The sequence below is a fragment of the Microcaecilia unicolor genome, chromosome 5 (genome assembly GCF_901765095.1).
Source record: "Microcaecilia unicolor chromosome 5, aMicUni1.1, whole genome shotgun sequence".
In the NCBI taxonomy this organism is placed as follows: domain Eukaryota; kingdom Metazoa; phylum Chordata; class Amphibia; order Gymnophiona; family Siphonopidae; genus Microcaecilia; species Microcaecilia unicolor.
Genome location: NC_044035.1, coordinates 309,864,029 through 309,885,984, shown reverse-complemented (window position 1 = coordinate 309,885,984; position 21,956 = coordinate 309,864,029). Strand labels below are relative to the sequence as shown.

Here is a 21,956-nt window from a genome sequence, read left to right as displayed (position 1 = left end):
TTCTTACTTCTTTCTAGAAAGAACTTAATTATCGATTGGATTACTAAATGAATTATTAATTAAACTACACCACATTTGCCTTGCCAGTTGGTGGGCAGCATTATGTATAAGGTTTTGGTTCCACAGTATCACCATATATCTGTCAGAAAAGTCAAGGTCATTGGTAGAGGTTAAGGTAGAATTACATAGGGAAAGGTTACCAATTGAGTAAAAATTCAAATTTTTTTTCTTGGGGTAAACAGGTCTCAAAAGTTATCCTAGGGACTGGTAGTCTAAATACCGGGGGTGTTTTTGCTCCCATAGGTAAATCGGGGAACAGTAGGCTGAGAAAAAAAACAGTGTGGTTCAATAGTTTTAAACTCTGGACTGGTTTAAACAGTGCACTGGACTGATTTAAACAGTGGACTGAAGGAGTGGCCTAGTGGTTAGGGTGGTGGACTTTGGTCCTTGGGAACTGAGGAACTGAGTTCAATTCCCACTTCAGGCACAGGCAGCTCCTTGTGACTCTGGGCAAGCCATTTAACCCTCCATTGCCCCAGGTACAAATAAGTACCTGTATACAATATGTAAGCCGCATTGAGCCTGCCATGAGTGGGAAAGCGCGGGGTACAAATGTAACAAAAATAAAAATACTGAATCCAATCTAGCCATACATTAGCTTCACTCAAAACCAGTCTCAGGAATAAAAGTTTCCCTAAGGTTGGTTAAATTGAGAAGCCTAATAGGAATCTTTGCTTCTGAAATTTGAGGTAAGGGAAAATTAGGTTCTTACCATGATAATTTTCTTTCCTTTAGTCATAGCAGATGAAGCCATTACGTATGGGTTGTGTCCATCAACCAGCAGGGGGAGATAGAGAGCATTCAACTTTTCTCAGTGCCTCATGGCCAGCTAGCTCCACTGCCTCTTCAGTATTTGAAGCTTCCAAAGCAGTATGGCAAACCGCAATGGGAATAACATGAACTTTCCTCACAGCGAACGATGGCCCCTTAACAAGGGCATGAACTCAACAAAGGAGGGAATGAACTCATCCTCCTGGAGGGAATAAACTCATCCTCCCAAAACATGAACTGGAGGGAATGAACTCATCCTCCTATAACTGTAACAAGAATCCTGAAGACTGTTTTCCGACTCCCCAAGGAAGGAATATAACTTCAGGAAACAAGAACAGTACCTAAAATCAGAATCACTGCAATACAGACAATCATACAGGGAGGGCTCATGGCTTCATCTACTATGACTAAAGGAAAGAAAATTATCATGGTAAGAACCTAATTTTCCCTTCCTTGTCATCAAGCAGATGAAGCCATTACGTATGGGATGTAACAAAGCAATCCCTAAATAGGGTGGGAAAAAGCCACACCACGCGCTAGCACCTGTGCTCCAAAACGCGCATCCCTCCTGGCAGCCACATCCAGCCTGTAATGTCGGGCGAAAGAGAGCTTAGAAGCTCATGTTGCAGCACTGCAAATCTCATGAAGAGATAGTGCTCCAGTTTCCGCCCAGGAAGAGGAAATCGCTCTTGTGGAATGTGCCTTAAAGGCTTCAGGCGGAGCCCGGCCAGACAGCAGATATGCTGAAAAGATAGCTTCTTTGAGCCAACGGGCAATAGTGGCTTTAGACGCTGAAGACCCTCTGCGAGGACCTGCAAACAACACAAAAAGATGATCAGAGGTCCTGAAAGAATTTGTAATTCGCAGATACTGCAACAGAGTCCTGCGCACATTCAAAAGTTGCAACTGCCCAAATGAACCTGGAAACTCCTCCTCAACAAAGGAGGGAAGAAAAAACAGGCTGGTTTAGGTGAAACGCTGAAACCACCTTAGGCATGAAGGAAGGCACAGTCCGAACCGTGACCCCCGACTCTGAGAATTGCAGAAAAGAGTCTCTACAGGACAGCGCCTGGAGCTCTGACACCCGTCTCGCCGAGGTAATGGCCACTAAAAAGACAGCCTTCAGTGTCAAATCTTTCTCTGAAGCACGCCGAAGCGGTTCAAAGGGAGCCCCCTGAAGGGCCTTCAATATTAACCCCAGGTTCCAAGCTGGACAAGGTGCCCGCATGGGAGGACGGAGCCAAGGCACCCCTCTAAGAAACTGTGCCACATCTGGATGAGCAGCTAAGGACACGCCTTCAACCTTGCCACTTGCACCCGCAGGGAATTATAGGCCAAGCCTTTGTGTACACCATCCTGCAAAAAGTCCAGAATCGGCGAGACAGGAGCCCGCAACGGAGAAAGCGCTCTTGAAACACACCAGACTTCAAACTGGCGCCAAATCCTGGCATAAGCCACGGACGTGGAGTGCTTACGGGCCTGCAGGAGAGTGGAAATTACCTTGAGTAGCCTCTCTCTCTCAATTGCGCCCTCTCAATCACCATGCCATAAGACCAAAGCGGCAGGCGTCCTCCATGGCCACCGGACCCTGTGACAACAGGTGCGGAACCAGAGGTAACGGAAAGGGAGCCTCCAACATCATCTGTCGGAGGTCCGCATACCAAGGTCTCCTGGGCCAATCCGGGGCGATGAGCACCACTTCTCCTGGATGCAGCCGAATCCGCAGGAGCACTCGCCCTATCAAGGGCCACGGAGGGAAGACATATAGCAAGCCCAGGGGCTAGGGTTGAGCCAAGGCATCCAACCCGGCACAGCGAGGATCCCTCCGTCTGCTGAAGAAGCACGGGACTTTGGCATTGGAACTGGTCGCCATAAGATCCATCACTGGCTTGCCCCATTTGGCACATATCTGCAGGAATACATCATCTGCTAGTTCCCACTCCGCTGGATCGATCTGATGCCTGCTTAGATAGTCGGCTTGCACGTTGCTCTGACCTGCAATGTGAGCTGCTGACAGGGACTGTAGATGCAGCTCGGCCCAGTGGCAAATTTGTTCGGCCTGCGCAGCTAGAGCTCTGCACTGAGTGCCGCCTTGTCGATTTATGTAGGCCACTGCTGTCATGTTGTCCGACATCACTCGGACAGCCAATCCTTCCAGGGTCACTTGAAAAGCCAGAAGAGCCAGAAACACCGCTTTCAACTCCAGGCGGTTGATAGACCACTCCGACTCGTCGGGCGTCCACAGACCCTGGGCATGCTTCCCCTGGCAATGTGCGCCCCAGTCCTTCAGGCTGGCATCTGTCACCACTAGGCACCAATCGGGGAGCACCAGCGGCATTCCCCGCTGCAACATGCTGTCCGAGAGCCACCATTACATACTGAGGCAGGCGGCAGGGAGCCAAGAAAGTCTGCACTGATAATCCTGAGATACTGGAGACCATCGTTGAAGTAGAGAATACTGTAGAGGTCTCAGGTGCGCTGTCGCCCATGGCACCACTTCCAAGGTGGCCGCCATTGATCCCAACAGCTGGACAATGTCCCAAGCTCGCGGGCGGGGCATCCTCAGGAGCAGACGGACATGATTCTGAAGCTTGCACCGCCTTTGTTCGGGAAGAAACACATACCCGAGGCTGTGTCGAACCTGGCCACCAAATATTCTAGAGATTGCGAGGGGGTCAGGTAACTTTTGGCCATATTGACGACCCAGCCCAGAGATTGAAGGATTGAAACCACTCTGGCTGTAGCTAGATGACTCTCTTTTTCTGAGTCTGCTCTGATGAGCCAGTCGTCTAGGTACGGGTGAACCCAGATACCCTCTCGCCTGAGAAAGGCAGCTACTACAACCATTACCTTGGAGAGCTGTGGCGAGGCCAATAGGCAAGGCCCGAAACTGGAAATGTTTCCCAACACCGCAAACCGCAGAAACTTCTGGTGCGGGGGCCAAATTGGTATGTGCAAGTAAGCTTCTTTCAGGTCCAGAGACGTGAGAAACTCTCCTGGCTGTACCGCCGCAATGACGGAGCGCAGGGTTTCCATATGAAAATGCCGCACTCTTAAGGACTTGTTTAGCTCTTTTAAGTCCAGGATCGGGCGAAAAGACCCGCCTTTTCGTGGCACCACAAAGTAAATGGAGTAGCGGCCTAGACCTTGTTCGGCGGGAGGCACCGGGGTCACAGCCCCTATCTGGCACAGACTGTGCAGAGTCTCCTCTACCGCCGCCCATTTGGCGGCAGAACCGCATCGGGACTCCACAAACACGTCTCTCACCGGGGCATTGAATTCTATTCGGTATTTGTCTCTGATCAGGTCCAAGACCCACTGATCTGCGGAGATTTTAGCCCACTCCTTGAAAAAGAGGGAAAGTCTTCCTCTGATGACAGGAAACGAGGAGAGGACCGGTGCACCATCATTGAAAGGGTCGCCCCTGAACTCCAGGCCTTGAACTGGCAGCTGCGGAACGTTTGTCCGAGCGAAAGGAGTTTCTCTGCTGAAAGCGGGCACACGAATTGAACCCAGCAGCACGCCCTGGGCGGTACCTTCTAGCTTCACGGAAGCGAGGTCTGTAAGAGGAGTGGACCGCCTGACCCTTAGAGGAAGGCTTCAGCCTATCTTCGGGCAAGCGCTGAGGTTTGGAATCCCCCAGGCCGATGTTTTCCAGCTCCTCACCAAACAGGAGAAGGCCTTGAAAGGGCAACTTCACCAACCTTTGCTTAGAGGCCATGTCCGCCGCCCAATGTCTTAGCCAAAGAGTGCGGCGAGTCGCCACTGCTACAGCCATTTGCTTAGCCGAAGCTCTGACCATATCATAAAGGGCGTCAGCCAAAAAGGACAGGCCGACTCCATCCGCGGAGCCACTTCAGATAAGGTCTCCGCTCCATCACCGGGCTGTTCCACTGCCTGCTGTAACCAAGCCAGGCAGGCTCTAGCAGCATAACAACTGCATGCAGACGCCCGAACAGTAAGACCTGGCAAATCAAAGGACCGCTTCAGAGCTGAATCAAGCCTGTGGTCTTGAATATCCTTCAGGGCAACACCTCCTTCAACAGGGAGGGTAGTTCTCTTTGTCATAGCCGTGACCAGGGCATCCACTTTAGGCATTGCAAAGCGAGCCAAATGTTCCTCACTCAGAGGGTATAATTGCCCCATAGCCCTGGCAACCTTCAAAGGTCCCTCGGGGTTAGCCCATTGAGCCGAAATAAGCTCTTGGATGGAGTCATGCAAAGGAAAGGCTCGAGCAGGCTTTCTGGTACTAGCCATCCTTGGATTAACCGAGGAGGCTGTGCCACTCCCAGGATCTTCAATCGAGAGGGCTTGTAAGGCATCTGAAATAAGCGCTGGCAGCTCCTCGCGGTGGAAATCCTCACCGCAGACGATCATCAAGCTCCTGTGGCAATTCTGCACCCGACTCTGGCTCCTCAGCCCAAGAAGTTCTGCCAGACCCCTTAGAATCCTTCTGCGTTTATCAGGAGGATAAGAAACAGGCAAAGCCAACTCCAAAAGGCCAGGATCCACCGGGGGGGGGGGGGGGGGGGGGGGGGGGGGCAGGCAGAGGGTCCGAAGATCCCTGTGGAAGAGCTCTTTTAAGCACGTATGCCCTATGCAGCATTAAAACAAAATCAGGGGAGAAACCGCTCCCTGACCGCCCGGATCCTGCCCAGGGCTTCAGCTCTATTATTAGCCTCACTCAGAGGACCCCCCCGGATTCAGGGCTCTCCATCGCAACGGAGGCCGCGTCATGTGGAAAATCCAAAATGGCATCCGCTGCCAGCTCAGAGCGCGAAAGATCGCCGCTCGCTATGCTCGGGCCGGCTCTACCGTCTGTACAGCACGAATTACAGAGCCCCGCTGCTGATTTGCGCTTGCCACATTTAGAACAGTGCTTTACAGTGTCCGCAGCCATCGCCGAAAACGGCAGTAAATTCAAAAAATGGCGGTTCGCGCCAAAAACTTCCCGATCGCGGGTCCACCCCGGAGGAGTCAGAAAACACTTTTTACCTCACTAGATCGAGTATCACAGCTCCGGTCCTGCAGAAGAATCTCAGGAAAAAAAACCTCTTTCCCAAGATCGTTGCGCTGAAGCACGATGCGACTTTAATTAATTAATTCATTATTTATTTATTTTTAACGCTGTGAGGAAAGCAGAGGCAAAAGAGGTAAATAAAAACACTCCGGAGGCTCAGATAAGTGGGAAAGGCAGGGAAAGGCGAACCAATGTGCCTGCATCCACTGAGTGGGAAAGGACAGGGAAAAGCAAGCTAATATGTCCACATCCACGGGGGCATGGGTAAGGCAGGGAAAGGGCTGACCTGTGTGCCTTCAAAGTGAAGCTGCTATAGCCTCTAACACCCCAGCTAACAACTGGCAAGCCAGGAGCCACCCCCAGGCAGATTTTGATGGAGCTCGAAGAAGCTGCAGCCACCCTGCTTGGGGAGACAGAGAATACTGAAGAGGCAGTGGAGCTAGCTGGCCATGAGGCACTGTGAAAAGTTGAGTGCTCTCTATCTCCCCCTGCTGGTTGATGGACACAACCCATACAAAATGGCTTCATTTGCTTGATGACAAGGAAATGTCCATTACAAGATTTGGTTTCGTTGTGTTGCGGTCGATATTTATAAAAGGTATATGGCCACATCTTTATGCAAACAACCACAATACACTGAACTGGGTGTAAACTTTACCACTTAAAATATGCACCCTCTTACAAAATTACTATCTTTAGATGTTTAGTTCTCACTTATAAAGCAACGGAAATTGTATTCAATGTTATATCTATGCAATACACAAAATTTAAACATTTTAATCATTAACAATGAAATCATTCCCTTATTTTGCCAGATGAAAATTAAGCTTGTAATAACACAAGAGACAGAGAAATGATAGTTCATCATGATTATTCCTCCCAGCATACATTCTGTTTTCTGTTCTCACCATCTATCCCCACGTCACTAAATCACACATTCTTCTGTTCATCCCTACTTGCACCTTTCCCAGGCCAGTTTGCGCATAGGAATGTCTTATCAGATCATAAGTCCTTGGGCCTCATATTTTACTCTGCTCTAGGGTGGACAACTTAAGTTTATAGTGTTTACTTAGGTGCTAGCAGACCATGAGCTTAGATTCAGTGAAAAGGTCAACTAAGAGAGACACTCAAGGCCTGTTTTTACAGGTCTTAATCATGGGTCCTATTTCATAGTTCATAACTATCACTATAGAAATGATAATAGTAATAGTAATATATAAATAATTCTCACCTCCAACGTTCAGTGAAGCACTGAATCTACTCTTCCTAGGCTAGGCTGTCAGCACCACTCACCCTCAGTCATAGACCCGCCCTCAGCCATGCCCCTTCCGGACATAATTCACAACTCCAACATTCTAATGAAGCCAAATTTCTAATCTCCAACTTCCGTCATGGTGTAGATCGGAATTCCACCATGACTGTGTGCCCCGCCCTCGCGTCAAAACGTCATGACGCCAAGGGCGGAGTCACGGCGGACCAAAAAAGTATTACAAAAAAAACCCCGCCAACGGTGCTAAAACAGAAGAGCAGTGCCGGTAAGCCCCCCCCCCCCCCCAAACCTCTGTCTCTCGGCCTTCCCGAGGTGCCACTTCACCACGTCCCCCTCATTCAACTTCGGGCTCCCGCCCTCTCCTCTACGACTTCGGACCTCCCCCTTCTCCCCCACACACTCCCTCTCGAATCGGCGAACAATTCGTTCCTACCCTCCGCCCTCCCGTCACGATACACCTCCGGACGTACAGGACACCACCCTCCTCCCCCCCCCAAGGGTCGTTGCGTCGTCCCTCCAAAACACTTGCAGGCACCATCCCTCCATTGTCGCTGTTACGGCGAATGGCAGCAGCAGTCCAAAGCGTCCAGACTCTGCACTTCTCTCTCTCACACAGCTCAGGTAAAAAAAACACACGCTGACCCAAATCCAAACCCCCTGCAAAACCCTCTCAGTTCAAAAACACTTCCTCCAACTTTGCCAGCACAACACAAAAAAAACAAACAAAAAAAAAACCTTTGCAAGCAAGGGACATTCACCGAACCACCTCCCCCCCCCCCCCCCCCCACAAAAAAAATACATTACAAAAAAAAAAAAAACCCATTCCAGGAAAAACCCACTCTCCACACCCCTAAAAAAAAAAAAATCAACAACCCTCCAAGCCCCCTTCATACAACCTATCAATTCAATAAAATCAAACAAAAAAACCTGCACAATTATACAATAAACCTCTTTCAACACAATCATTGCAGAAATCAAATACCTTGCTAGCGCCCGGTTTCATTGCTCACCGAAACGGGCCTTTTTTACTAGTAGTAATAATAATACCCATAATATACAACAGGGGGTAAAATTGTCTGTATTAAATTTAAGTTTTACAATGTCCTCCTGTAAATTTCTTATAATTGACTTTTGACATAACTACTTTGAATAATTTTGGGGAAAATGACTATTTAGTTCTATTCTGTTTCCTATCTTTTAGCCAGTTAGAAGATTGTGTCGTGTTGTGGATCACTATCCCATGACTTTAAATTTCTGACATCTCTTGTGAGGGCCTTCATCGAACACCTGAAAATTCACATACACTACATCCAGACTCAACTTTGCCCAAAAAGGTATTTATGCCTATAAAACAACAACAAAACATCAGCCATGTAGGTTTCCCTTAACTATATATCAGCTCTTTTCTATTAATCTGTGTCTATCCATACAGTCAGTAATTGTACTCTTCAGGTTAACTTTTACTATTTTTGCCTGTCTATAGCTTCCTGGATCACCCTGGGGCCCTTTCATTTTAGTTGTTTTAATACTCTAGGGTGTATGCTATTCAATCTCAGTGATTTATTTTCATTGGTCAGTTTTTTCTAATCCTAGTTCACCATCATTTGCTTCATAAGAACAGATTTAATGCTACTCACCCTAGAAATAAGCAGTAGATTTTCCCAAGTTCCTGAGTGGAGGAGTGGCCTAGTGGTTAGGGTGGTGGACTTTGGTCCTGGGGAACTGAGTTCAATGCCCACCTCAGGCACAGGCAGCTCCTTGTGACTCTGGGCAAGTCACTTAACTCTACATTGCCCCATGTAAGCCGCATTAAGCCTGCCATGAGTGGGAAAGCGCGGGGTACAAATGGTTTATGAACTTTTCTTTTAGGAAATTATCCAAACCATTTTTAAACCTTGCTAACTGCTTTAACCCATTCTCTGGAAACGAATTCCAGAGTTTAATTACACGTCGATTGAAGAAATATTTTCTTTGATTGGTTTTAAAATTTCCTACTTAGCTTCTGTGTGCCCCTAGTCCTTGTGGATCGCTTGTTTACTCGCTCCAAAAATATGTCTACCCATTCCACTCCATTCAGTATTTTATATCATATCTCCCCTTAGCTATCTCTTCTCCAAGTAGAAAAACCATAGCATTTTTAGCCTTTCCTCACAGGGAATTTGTCCTATTCCCTTTATCGTTTCCACTGCCCTTCTCTCTACCTTTTTCAATTCTACTATATCTTTTTTGAGATGCAGTGATCAGGATTGCACTCAGCATTCGAGGCATTATAATAGTCTCAGTTTTGTTTTCCATTCCTAATGACGACTAACATTCTATTTGCTTTCTTAACCGCTGCTGCACACTGAACGGAGGGCTTCAATGTATCATCAACAATGATGCCTAGATCATTTTCTTGGGCAGTGACTCTTAATGTGGAACCTTGCATCATGTAGCTCTATAGTCTAGGTTCTCCTTTCCTATATGAATCACTTTGTACTTGCTCACATTAACCCCCCTGTTTACTAAAGCTTAGCTTGCGTTATCTGCAGCAAGGCCAATTTTATTCCTAAGGGCCCTGCTGCAGATAGCACAAGCTAAGCTTTAGTAAACAACCCCCTAAATGTCATCTGCCTTTTGGATGCCCAGTTCCCCAGTCTCATGAGGTCCTCTTGCAATTTTTCACACTCTTATGATTTAACAACTTTAAAATTTGCTGACAACACAAAATTATTCAATCACCTCACTCATTATTCCTGTATCTAAATCATTTATAAATATGTTAAAAAGCAGCAGTCCCAGCATAGACCCCTGGGGAACCCACTGTTTACCTTTCTCCATATTGTGCATTTCTATTTTCTATTTTTAACCAGTTCTTAATCCATAATAGGACACTGCCTCCTGTCCTACGACTTCCCGATTTCCTCAGGAGTGTTTCATGATGTACTTTATCCTTCTGAAATCCAGATCCTATATAATAATTCTCACCTACAACGTTCTATGCTTGGGACCATGGCTCCCTGGCTGCAAGTGGTCTGCGAGGCAGACACGCACGGACGTCACTGACGTCAACACAGCTGATTCCAAGGCAAGGGGAGGAGTAGGGAAACACGTGCAGCGTGTTTCCCTACTCCTCCTACTGCCTCGGAATCAGCTGTCACCCCCCCGCGCTATGGCCCCCTCAAAACCCACCCCCTCCCGCGAACCTGTCGATCCCCCCCCCCGGAACGCCGAAAACCGCACCCCCCCCTCCCGCCGCTGTTGTGCACTACCTTCGGGTGGGTTCCTCAATCATCTTCTTAGAAAGTTTAACTCCGTGCGTCTGACGTCAGACGCACGGAGTTAAACTTTCTAAGAAGATGATTGAGGAACCTACGGGAAGGGAAGGTAGCACAACAACGGCGGTGGTGGCGGCGGCGGGAACGACAGGTTCGCGGAAGGGGGGGGGGGGGGGGAATTGCCCGCCTAAGGCCCGTTTCCTTGCCTACAGAAACGGGCCTTTTTTACTAGTACACAATAATTGACCGGCTCATCTTTATCCACGTTTAATCACCCGTTCAAAGAAATGTAGCGGATTGCTGAGGCAAGACTTCCCTGGACTAAATGCATGTTGGCTTTTGTCCCATTAATCCGTGTCTATGTATATGTTCAATAATTTTGTTCTTTATAATAGTCTCTACCATTTAGTCCAGTACTGATGTCAGGCTCACCAGTCTATAATTTCCCAGGTGACCACTGGAACACTTTTTAAAAACTGGTATTACACATTGGCCATCTTCCAATCTTTTGGTACCATGCTTGATTTTAAAGTTTTGCTTATGTATACATGGAAGAAAGCAGTTTTGTTCTCTCTCCATCTGAAGGCAGGAAGGGATATAACCTATTTGTGGGCTGGTCTGGCAATGACAAAGGGAATGAGGTAAATTTGCTAATATGCTATAATACTGTACTAACCCAATATGACATAATGATGCTACTTTGCCACCCTGAAAATTAAAAATGGAACATCAAAGAAAATCCAAGAAATCTGATAGTCTTAATTTTTCTGATTAGTATACAGAAAACCACAATCTGAAGAATATAAAACCACTGTCTACCTAAAACAGACTTGTGCTTGAATTAGAAAGTCTATGATAAACAACTACCTTGATAACAAAAGAATTTGCAAGTAATGCATGAGATATCTTACAGTCAGCAGTTTTAGCCAAATGAAGACTAAATGATTAAAACAAAAAACCCAAGGAAGTGGATTTACTAATTACTGTTAATGTCTGAGTAATAACTCGCTTATCAGAAAACGAGAGGAAGTAGAGTTAAATATATTTTTTAGTTGCAAGCTAGTCATGACTTTCAGTGCATTCAGGAGGAAAGAACTTTCAGCTGTATGCAAATTACTCACATGTGACAATTATAATACTAATTTTGGAATTTTAGCTCACCTTTCAGGCTTGAGATGATTTTATTAAAAGTTCTGGTATAAATCACTTCCAGAAAAAGCTTAAGTGCACCCCAAAACTAGTCTCTGATAAGTATGTTTCATTTATCATTATGAATGTTTTTATACTCAAAAATGGTATATAATTTTAGTCAGCGTTTTTGTACACAATAGATGGTTTGCACCCGTATCAATAAAGAACCACTGATTAAAATTGCACCCTTTCTGGAAATAAAAGATGTATAGCTTGAGACTAGCCTTGAACAGGTTCCTACCATCTGTAATATCCTTCCATCATGTGCCCAGTTGCTTAAGCATCTTACTTGTTACTACAATAGATTCATCCATTGTTGACACTTCTTTTCCTGTTCATCCACTACACAAGGCTGGTTCTCTTCTACAACCATGTCTGAAAGACATTCCAATTATCTTCCCAGATGACGTAAAAACACAGACAACCAGATCTTTTGAGAAGGTTGTATGAAAACCAGATCACAATGGAAGGCTCGAGACTATCAATACCAACAACTCAGGATCCTCCACAACCCACATTCCCAGAAAGCACCACATCAATGGAAGAGCCCCCACCCCTACAAAAAAACAAATTGAAAATGGATGTTAGCAGTTTTATGAGTGATTTTTATAAAACAATACCTCCCTTTGAAGACTGTTGATAATGAATTAGATAGTTATTTATATTCAAGTGATAGAGATGATTTTTTGGAGAAACAAGCAAAAGTGCTGGCCAAACATTGCACAGGAGGTCAATCCTATGCATTCCTGCTACCAGCATGTCTTCTGAGAGGACATTTGTTCCCTCGTCTTTGTAATTTTTGAAAGATTAAAAAATGGATTCACTTCTACTCGTTCTACACCACTCAGGATTTTGTAGACCTCAATCATAACTCCCCTCAGCCATCTCTCTTTCAAGCTGAAGAACCCTAACCTCTTTAGCCTTTCCTCATATGAGAGGAGTTCCATTCCCTTTATCATTCTGGTTGCTCTTCTTTGTACCTTTTTAAAATTCCACTCTATCTTTTTTGAGATACAGTGACCAGAACTGAACACAATAAGACGAGGTCACACCATGGGAGCGAAAGAGGCATTATAGTACTCTTGGTCTTATTTACCATCCCTTTCCTAATAATTCCTAGCATCCCGTTTGCTTTTTTTGGCCACAGCCGCACACTGAGCAGAAAATTTCAGCATATTGTCTACGACGACACCTAGATATTTCTCTTGGGTACTGACTCCCAAGGTAGACCCTAGCATCAGGTAACTACAATTCGGATTATTCTTAGAACATAATATAAGCATCACCATACAGGTTTCCAACGGTGATCAATCCAGGTTACAAGTACCTAGCAAGATCCCAAAACAGTACAATTTTATGCTGCTTATTCTAGAAATAAGCCTCCAAACTATGAGAATAGAATTTGTACGGCGTATGCAATCAGCAAGGTGTTGTTTTAGCAGGGGAGTCTCATAAGTCGCTGAGGTTAATTTTACTTTTTACAACCTTGTTTGCGACAGTTGTAATCATCGGCTCACCCTGCCAACCTCCTTCGCTGTTTTTTTATAGATAATTTTTATCTTTAACTTTTATCAATGCTTGATGTATTGTAATGCTTAATGTAGCATACGCATTCGGAGCTACACAGTGAGACAATCTAATGCCAGGACAAGGCTGTGAGCATATTCAAAAATATAATTTGACTTAGCTTTTGATTTGAAGTGCGGAACTCTCCCCGACAGGTGCCTGTTTTCGGCTTTCTCAAGGGGTTGTTGTCGCACCAATCAACAGGACAGCCTGTCTAAGACAACATAGACAGGCTGTCCCGTTGATTGGTGCAACAACAACCCCTTGAGAAAGCAGAGTGTGCAAAACAGGCACCTGTCGGGGAGAGTTCCGCACTTCAAATCAAAAGCTAAGTCAAATTATATTTTTGAATATGCTCACAGCCTTGTCCTGGCATTAGATTGTCTCACTGTGTAGCTCCTAATGCGTATGCTACATTAAGCATTGATAAAAGTTAAAGATAAAAACTATAACAATTATCTATAAAAAAACAGTGCAGGAGGTTGGCAGGGTGAGCCGATGATTACAACTGTCGCAAACAAGGTTGTAAAAAGTAAAATTAACCTCAGCGACTTATGAGACTCCCCTGCTAAAACAACACCTTGCTGATTGCATACACCGTACAAATTCTACTCTCATAGTTTGGAGGTTTATCACCATAATTTAGTAGAACTTTGCCACCTGTTATTAGATATTCTAGAAATAAGCAGTGGATTTTCCCCCAAGTCCATCTTAATAATGGCTTATGGACTTTTCTTTTAAGAAGTTATCCAAACCTATTTTAAAACTCACTAAAGCTAACTGCTTTTACTACATTCTCTGGCAACGAACTCCAGAGTTTAAATTACACGTTGAGTGAAGAAATAATTTTTCTGATGTGTTTTAAATTTACTACTTTGTAGCTTCATTGCATGCCCCGTAGTCCTGGTATTTTTGGAAACAGTAAATAAGCGATTCACGCCTACCTGTTCCACTCCACTCATTCTATAGACCTCTATTATATCTCCCCTCAGCAGTCTTTTCTCCAAGCTGAAGAGCCTTAGCCGCTTTAGCCATTCCTCATAGGGAAGTCACTCCATCCCCTTTATCATTTTCGTTGCCATTCTCTGTACTTTCTAACTCCAACTTTTATAAAATAATGACTTATTGTTCCACCAGGTGAAAATGACCATTATCTTGATCAGATTATTTATGTACTTTTAAACCTACTTTTCTTACAAAAATTGAAATTACAAATCCACAGACAATAGGGACTACTACATCTGCCGTAATCTGATCCTTATGACAAAGATACCTGATCCCCAGTATATACCAGTAGCATTGGTTTCAGATATGCCACATATTCCCATCCTCACCATGTGAAACGGGGATGAGCCATCTGTGTTAATCCGTACATGGCAGCAATCCCATTACTAGGGACACAGTGGCACACTACTTAACTCCACATGTATTACATGAAAAATAATTTGAGTGTTGAGATCCAATCCATTAAGATGCTGGGTTTAATAAAATTTAAATTAAGCAACCATGAAACTGAGAAATTCTTCCTATCATTTTAATAACTATAAACAAAACACATTAGTGTATTACAAGCTAGAAATATTAGAAAGAATATGTAATACAAATGTGTTTTGTATTAAATTCAAGTTTATGTGTTACAGAGAAAGAGCAAACATAACACACAAAATTAATTTGTGTATTACAAGTTAGAAATGTTAGAGAGAAAGAACATGTATTTAAAGCAAAAACCAAGGATGACAACAAAACTTATGTGCCACTAGTAGGACCCAGAACACACACCAACATGTCATAATTATCAGGGGTGCAAAACATAATACAAAATACTCGTTTCAAGACTCAATATTGGGGGTGCTCAGTATGCACTGGCACCCCACACTTGTTCCCAGAGCTAGAAATAGCGCCTGCACCAGTGGGGTACCACCAGATTTTGTATGTAAGGTGTAGTCTGCTTTCACTTTGTGGTCTACTGGAATATAACAGAAATAGAGATGTATAGATACTTTGTTGTTTACTTTTCTTTGTACAAAGTCATTTCTTTCCAATATATGTTTTTTATTGTATGTAATCCGCTTTGATGGTCTAAGTGGGTAATCAAATAAATGAAACTATGAACCTACAGATTTTCAGCAGATCAGGGAGGTCTGAAGAAAAGCCTGGAGAAGTGTTATTTACAGCCGCTGAATTCTACTCTACCAAAACGAAACCGATTTTTCCTCCAAGCCTCCACCCTAATATACATTTCAATAAGATACATTCCGTACCCCGCTTCTGTGCATTGTCCATTCCCCCACCCCAGAACCTTGATAGGCCTCTCCTGACCCTGGGGGCTCCCAATACTATACCTTGGCCTTGCGAACCGCCTCCTTCGTCCCTTTCAGTTTCAGCCAAATCCACTCCGAGCTTTGGCTGCTTTCCCCACTGCCCACAGGAAAATGGTCAAGGGCTCCAAGCACTGTGAAGACCACCTGGAAAAGCCGCTCTATCTGCTGTTTGCTGCTTTCCAGGTACTGCCTCCTGTCAGCGGGCACCGCAAACTCATCCTCCACCGCCCCACTGATGCCACTGGTCACGCCGGACATGCTGTGGCTAGCAGCGGCCTGCTCTGCCCACTCCGGGCATCGAATTCTCATGGGTCAAACGCCGCAGCACTGCCGTGCTTCCAACTACCGCTTCCGCCAGGTCTCTCCCCAGCCATGGCTCTCTCCCCCGCCTTACTTGTACATCAAAAGACAACAATTCGGAAAGTCCCAGTACGTCATCACAGTGCGACGTAAAATAACCCAGACCTGAAGCGCACAAGCCAAGGAAGTTTAGTTGATTGACGCTGAGTGGGTTGGTCCAGGTCTCTGTTTTTACGTTAGAAACATGATGACGCACATAGGCTCCGGCGGACTAATGGGATACAACCCGGAACGTTAGAGTATATGATGTAACATTAGCATTGCCAAACTTTCGACACAACATTAGTGGACACCCAGCAAGGGTGGGTGAGGGTCCCTTTTGAGATAAGAGTACCGGGGGGGGGGGGGGGGGGGCATCTACTGTAAAACTTGGAGTCCTGGTGGTTCAGCTGGGAGTGCTAAGTACGATATTGTAAGGAAGTTGATATTCAAAGCACTTTGGGAAACTTTGGAGTAAATCAGCAACAGTTCTGGGTTTAAATTTCCAGGGCTGCCAATTGCACGAGTTGATTAACAGAGCAAGAGAGAGGCTCTGTTCACTAGTTAAGTACTGCTGAAGCTCTGATCTGACTGTGCCTCAGCAGCACTCTGGCTACTTCTAGGGTGGTCTTGGAGATGACGTTAGGGTACAGCTGGGAGTTACCGAGGCATCGCTGATATTCAGTGGAAGTTTCCGGATAGCCATCTGGTTAGCTTAGGACAGTCGTAGGTGCCAATTTTTCAAAATGATGGGTGTTTTTTTATTTGGGGTGGGGGGGGGGGAGGTGTGTCAGGATTACTGGAGGTCAGTATTGCTGGACATACTTATTAATATGAAACCAGCTTGACATACTTAGATTAATATTAAACCAGCTTCTGACTTCTGATAACTCTCCCCCTCCCTCAGGAATCAGGGAGGATGATGTAAATATAGAAAAAAAAGAAGCCTTTACCTTGTCGTCCTTCCCCCCTTTTACCTGAGAGGAGAGGCGTCTTGCAGAGGACAGGGAGGTACAGAGGTCTCGGCAGCCCAGCAACAGCACTGACACCTTTTAGTTGAAATGTTATCAATAGAAATCAAACAAAATAAAACATGGAAAAGAAAATAAGATGATACCTTTTTTATTGGACATAACGTAATACATTTCTTGATTTTTAAATCAAATGTTTAAAGTGTTTAAAATGCTCCAGCAGACCAGCACTGTTATAAAACTAAGAACTGAGCTGCCTGCTAGCCCTGTGTTTTCTTAATTGCTCCTGATTAACATACCTCTAAGAACATAGGCAGCCCAGACCCCTCGGGTCTAATGGTATTTGTTACATTAAATAACAACAGGAATCATGGTATTTCTTAAGTAGAGAGGTGTGGTATTTCTTGAAATGGCATAACTTGGCCACAGCTTTATTTTCATTACAAACATCAATAACCCTGGGTATACCCAAGCCAATCAGCCTTCCGGCTTACTAGCTGACCCAGTGCGCCGCTATTAGCAAGACTGGCCAACTAGCTACAGAGCTCCCCGCCGCACAGCAAGGGAGCTCAACCGTAAGCGCAGCTATCCCGGCTGCCTAGCTTACTCCCTCAGGCTTGGGTACCCCGCCAAAGCTGCGACATAGTACATATGTGATCGCGTCAACTTTATTTTTTGGGGAGGGGGGTTTGGGTGCCGTCTGATGCCTGGATGCCGAAAGAGGAAATCCGGGCTCCGTTTTAGGGTTATATACCCTTTCGTTTCCCCTCCCACCCCAGCGGGGTGCAGTCGTGTGGCGGGAAAATTTCCCGCTCGCATCCCGCTGGGATCTTTGTGCATGCGCCCTCGGGGCACGGCGCCATGTTAGTGGCGGCTCCGTGCACCCAGGGGGGCACTGTGCCTTGCTTTAACATAGGCAGCCGAGACCCCTCGGGTCTAATGGTATTTGTTACATTAAATAACAACAGGAATCATGGTATTTCTTGAAATGGCATAACTTGGCCGCAGCTTTATTTTCATTACAAACATTAATAACCCTGGGTATACCCAAGCCAATCAGCCTTCCGGCTTACTAGCTGACCCAGTCCGCCGCTATTAGCAAGACTGGCCAACTAGCTACAGAGCTCCCCGCTGCACAGCAAGGGAGCTCAACCGTAAGCACAGCTATCCCGGCTGCCTAGCTTACTCCTTCAGGCTTGGGTACCCCGCCACCAGCCCGGGATAGCAAAGCTTGCCCCGGGCCACCCCCACCATCAGCTGCGGCCTGTTGTGCCGAAATCACAGTTTCTAACACGTTCTGCAAATCGTTATTAAACAGGTCATTTCCGATAGCAGATAGGTGGGTCCCGTCCCTCTGAAAGAGCCCTTCGCACATCTCCTCTGCCCAATCGTGTGTCACTTGCCTACCGCCCATGGCCATGACCCATGTCGCAATTTGTCTATTCACTTTCTTTTTAGGCCTGCCCCACAGCTTCCAGTGTCTGTGACACCATCTAGGAATTACGTCGGACCAGATTATTATGGTATGGGGAAATAGGTTAGCAATTGTGGCCAGATCCCGCTTAGCGGCACAGATCACTTCGATGCAGGGAAAGGTTTCGATGTTGTTCCCGCCTAGGTGTATGACCATGGCTACTGGGGAGGCCAGGTTGGCCGCTTGTCGCTGGAGTAATGGGACCAACTGGGCCCATTTCATACCTCCAACTCCCATCCAGTGTATTCGCCCGCCTCTTGTGGCGAGGCCCAGGTGGGAGCCATATGGTCTTGCCTGTGCCCGGCGAGCGGCCCATTTGATAAACGAGTGGCCGACAATCCATACACTTTTAGTCCCTGCGTCACCCCCTGCAAATATAAAATAGTGGTTGATAGGGTTAAATGTAACTCGGGTGACCTGGGAGCCCTTCCCTGATGTAAACCTTGTACGCCTCTGACTTCCATCTGCCCCACTTTTTGATGGATGGCGGTGGGAAACCTAAAGCCGCTGCGCATGTGGCGGCTCCGATCCAGAACAAATGCGTTCCAAAATTCCTTGGGTCGTGCCCGACCTTAAGTAAGCATTTGCGTAATACTGCTGAGAATTGGAAGAGGGTTAAAGGGGAGCTGTCCTGGTGCACCAACAAAGTTTCGCTGCCCATGGGCCTCCATGCTAGGTAGTCTTTAATGTTTGCTACCGGACAAGTCTGGAGTGCGTCTACCTGTATTAGCGTGATGGCCTGCCCCCTGCCCAACTGGTCCGTCTTGGATCTATGTATGACGAGCCGGAGGGTATTTCCGGACAGCGATACCTTGCTGTGCAGGAGCCTGCACTCCTTTGGGGATTTCTTGGAGGGGACTACCAATTCGCATACCCTCAGTGCCCCAAAGAAGGCCAGTGTGATTGCTGCCCGGAATAATCGGGTTTCGTACTGTGATTTGCACAAGAGCACTAAAGCGTGCCAGATTCCCAGCAGTATGTCATGTGTTATTGGTAGTCTCCTATCTGGTCTAGTACCGCGCTCCCGTCGCCACCCTTCTAGTAGCTTTCTGACCATAAACTTATTCTTTGGGTCCCCGCTATCTTGGTGAAAAAGGAAAATGCTGTCAGGTGTCTGGTTACAGAGGCGTGCGACCCTCCCTCGTTTTTGGCGTGTATGATGTATTCTACTATCGCGCTGTTGGGCACCGGGCCTCCTCGCCATCCTTGAGTGTATAGGAATGAGCTGACCCTCTGGTATCCGGCCGCGTAGGTCGTCCATGTTTGGGGCGCAAGTGAATGTCTCAACAATCGCCAGGCTTTGGGGCTCCGAAACTCCAAAGGTATTCGGTGACAGTCTCTCTTTCCGCCTCTGCATACGGGGCCAATTTCCGGAACACTTCCCACTTGGAATGAGAAAGAGCATCGGCAATTGGATTGCTTGCGCCTGGGACATGCTTTGCGTATAACAAAATATTGTTGAATAAACACAAAAGTACCAGCTCGCGCGTCAGATCAACTACCTGGGGACAGCGCGCAGATTGCCTATTTATTATGTCTACCACTGCCCTGTTGTCAGACCAAAAAACTACCCTCCTGTTGCTTAGCTTCTCCTTCCATATGGACACCGCCACTACTATTGGGAAGAGTTCTAGGAATGTGATGTTTCTCGTGATGGGACCTTCTTTCCAAGTCGGCGGCCATACTTCGGTGCACCAGGCTCCCTGGAAATAAATTCCAAAACCGATGTCCCCGGCTGCGTCCGTATATAGTTGCAAATCGGCGTTGGATATCCGGGCGTCTAGCCACACTACTCTGCCATTGAAGTTGCTCAGGAACATGTCCCACACCCTGAGGTCGTCCTTCAGGGGCCTCGTCATTCTAATATGGTGGAAAGGTTTTCGAGCCCCTGACATTCAGCTGGATAGCCTTCGCAGGAATGTCCTGCCCATTACGATAACTCTGCACGCGAAGTTGAGGTTACCCACCAGTGATTGCATTTCTCGTAGCGTGACCTTTTCATTCTCTAAAGCCCCAGCTATGAGAGTTCTTAGCTTATTAAGTTTATCGATGGGGAGCCTAGATACCATGTCGCGGGAATCCAGCTCAATGCCCAAAAATTGCAGTCGCGTGCATGGTTCCCCAGGTTTTTTTCTTTTGCTAGTGGGACACCGAATGACTCTGTTATCACGTGAAAATGGTTAAGCGTGGATTGGCATGCGTCGCTGGTTGCCGGCCCCATGAATAGGAAGTCATCTAAGTAGTGAATGATGTTCTTACTCCCCGAGGACCGCTCTACGACCCAGTGCAGGAATGTGCTGAAACATTCAAACATGGAGCAGGACACCGAGCAACCCATGGGCATGCACTTGTCGTAATAGTATTGACCCTCAAACTCGAAGCCCAGTATGGGGAAATTGGGTGTACTGGCAGGAGTCAGAAGGCCGACTCGATGTCTGCCTTGGCCATGAGTGCTCCCAATATCGCTGCGCTATGCCCTTCGAGCCATCCTGCACCCTCACCAGCATTTACATTAACATTTGCATCGTATTGCGTGTGAGTCCCATTGGACGTACCTGTGGTTACCGTCAACGGGAGGTATCTCCACTCTGGGTTCTCCGTTAAGCCTCGCGACTCTCCCTTGCTCATTTGCAGTGGGGTTTGGCCTGGGGGGGGCACTGCTTTGATTGCTGTTGGGTGCCTGTTTGTTCCCCTCCACAGCTGGTTTGGGATACAGGTAGCCAGGGTCAGGAGTACCCGGGACCAATGCAGGCGATGGGAGTGAGGCAGCGCCCTTCAAGAAGGCTGATTGTCGGGGCTGGTAAGGGGCGGCCCCATAACTCGGCCATGTACCGTAATGTTGTGGTGGTTGGGAGTAACCCCAGAGAACTGAAAAACAGCCAAACACAATCCAAAGGGTTGTGTGGAATGTATGTAAAGAAATTAGGAAAGTGGGAAATACCCTCAGAAACCAAGGCTTTTGCCAAGGTCTAATCAACAAGACACTATTATCTATAAAAGACTTTGTGCCCGTGATCAAGTTTCTTTCATGGGGTAAATATTCCCTACTCCACTCATTCAAAAATGCCCATACAGGAGCATCATGCAAAATTGCCCATAATAGAGCACAATTTTTTTTTATACAAAGAGGCCCATACTAGAGCACAAATATTAAAGATAACTGAGTAACAAAAATTGTTCAAGCTACAGCATGGCATGCATCAACTTAGAGAAGTTTAGTCAGCTTGAGACCGATACCCCTGTCAGTATGATCCAACTGAGTGGTTCCTGATGAAGCCCTGTTATGGGTGAAACGAATCGGGCCCTGTTGATCTGCACTTCCCTAGCTGCAAAGGTCTAAAATACAGATTAATGCACGCGTCAAACTTTACTTACACAGTTTTGGAATGCACTGCCGCGCAACTTAAAAACAATCTACGAATTAAGGAACTTCCGAAAACTACTAAAGACCCATTTCTTTAACAAGGCATACCACAAAGATCAACCAATGTGAATGTACACAACTCCTCCACATACATTCAGAACTGTCTTACATTATCTGCTTGCTATACTACCATCACATTTTTCATTATCATGCTGCCCAAGATCCTTCTTGTTACACTACTATCATGTTTTTTTCATTGTGTTGTTGCCCAAGATCCTATTGTAACACTGGATGTTTATTTTCTAATGTATTTGCACCACTCATGATGTATTATAAGCCATATTGAGCCTGC

General features: G+C 46.2%; 1 protein-coding gene across 1 annotated transcript in view; it reads right to left on the bottom strand.

Moving 5' to 3' along the window:
• N4BP1 (NEDD4 binding protein 1) overlaps window positions 1–15,890 on the bottom strand; it is a 63,006-nt gene extending 47,116 nt beyond the window's left edge. Inside the window, exon 1 of the mRNA XM_030204363.1 lies at window positions 15,478–15,890. Coding sequence (XP_030060223.1) covers window positions 15,478–15,765 — 288 coding nt within the window. The 5' untranslated portion in view covers window positions 15,766–15,890. The remainder of the gene's footprint in view (window positions 1–15,477) is intronic.
• Window positions 15,891–21,956: the final 6,066 nt, after the last annotated feature.